The sequence below is a fragment of the Sinocyclocheilus rhinocerous genome, unplaced genomic scaffold (assembly GCF_001515625.1).
Source record: "Sinocyclocheilus rhinocerous isolate Xijiao unplaced genomic scaffold, SAMN03320098_v1.1 C36750254, whole genome shotgun sequence".
In the NCBI taxonomy this organism is placed as follows: domain Eukaryota; kingdom Metazoa; phylum Chordata; class Actinopteri; order Cypriniformes; family Cyprinidae; genus Sinocyclocheilus; species Sinocyclocheilus rhinocerous.
Genome location: NW_015785605.1, coordinates 1 through 1,675, shown reverse-complemented (window position 1 = coordinate 1,675; position 1,675 = coordinate 1). Strand labels below are relative to the sequence as shown.

Genomic DNA, 1,675 nt, shown 5'->3' with positions numbered 1-1,675 from the left:
AACTCTAGGGGAGTTGGAAAATGAGCCTATTTTCAAAAATAGGGGCGTGTTCCTTTAAATGTGAATGTGAAAAAAAAAGAAACATGAAATGTAGTGCCTCGTACCCTTGTTTGCGTTCTTCAAAGGCAGAACGCTGGTCAGGCCATTTGGATAAATGTTGAATGGTCGGCTGTCCATATTTTTAAAAACAATCTGATGAAGATATACAAAAGAGTGAATTTCAGAAAATGTATCACATCTCAGTTTAACACTTTAAAGTCAGCATGAAGTAAACAATCTTATGTATTTTCTGAATGTGTCTTATTGATCTTATTGTGAACAATTCATCCATGCATGTTTCACAATACATTTTTTTCTTTTTTAATAATCCATTTCACTAAGATGTACTTCATAATATGGATGCAAAAATATTTTACTGCTGTCGTCTCATTGCGGCATTAAATATCTAGAGGAACTGTGAATTATCTTGTCCAGCGGTTAAAGAACTCACTGGATTGGAAGATAATTCGTGAATAACAACAGATATTCCCCACAGAAAGCTATCTAATGACTTTAGATCACTTAGGAATATAGCATACGAGTCATACGGACTAATTATATGATACATTTATAGTGATTTTTACTTTTTTTGAAGCTTAAAAGCTTCAGTATCAATTGGAAATTGGAAAAGTCAGACCAGTCTTTTTCCTTCTGGGTTCCATGAAAGAAATACATTTATACAGGTAAACAGAATAAATGGGTTTTGGGTGAACTATCCCTATAAATCTACATTTCCTACCTGAAATTTGTCTCCCACTTCCCCTCTGAGCTCTGGGCCCATCAGCATTTTGCTGGTGGTTTTCTTCACAGTAAAGGTCTTGTCTGTATACTCCACGAAAGCTACTTTCTTATAAATGCCACCTAAGCGCTGAGGACCTTTTCTGAACCACTCAGATTCTGCTGCTGACGACGATGAAGGCCTGAAGCATGAAAATCAACATTAGTTTCAGTCAGTTTCACATCATTCATCTCAGGACATCAGGACGTACCGGTCGCCGCTTTGAGACGAATAGTCCCAGTCTATCTCCTCTGCAGCGATGTAATGAACCCACACTTTAGGTCTTCCCTTGGCACTCGATCGAAGCACTGATACTGGGCCTCCTTGCTTGAACACAATGGAAAACATGTTGTCTTCATCCTCCTCCTCCTCCTCATCCCCAGCATGTATGACGTTTCGTTTGTCTGGGATCGGGGCCACCACAGGTTCAGGATAGTTATCAACAGTGAAGAACGCATTCATACCAGCTGGAGAAGAGAGTTAAATCAAACATTAGAGAAACATCAATGATTTACACTCTTATTCAATTACATTTGTAAAGCAAACAGCACTTTTTACTCCTTGCCAATTCATTGAGACCATCACAGTGCAAGGTACATATTTCTCAGGTCATCTTGACCTAAATCTTTCCCCTTATTAAACAAACAACAATTTCTTGTCCAAGAAAAAGCCTGTATGATCGCCTAACAAGCTAATCAAACTGTGCCATTGCACATTTTGCTTCACTTTTACTTAAAGCATCCAATTTAAAAAGATATAACATATATAAAAAGATATAACATAAAGCCACAATTTTCAGCATCATTAATCCAGTCTTGCAGAAATCATTCTAATATGCTGATTTGCTGCTCAAGAAAC

The 1,675-nt window shown here is 37.5% G+C and overlaps 1 protein-coding gene across 1 annotated transcript; it reads right to left on the bottom strand.

The window, feature by feature from the left end:
* Positions 1-104: 104 nt before the first annotated feature.
* On the bottom strand, positions 105-1,284 carry LOC107736513 (coagulation factor VIII-like; the record flags this gene model as incomplete). Its single annotated transcript, XM_016547904.1, has 3 exons — positions 105-192; positions 779-959; positions 1,029-1,284. Coding segments are annotated over 3 exons (525 nt in total), but the record flags the coding sequence as incomplete, so codon positions are not given.
* Positions 1,285-1,675: the final 391 nt, after the last annotated feature.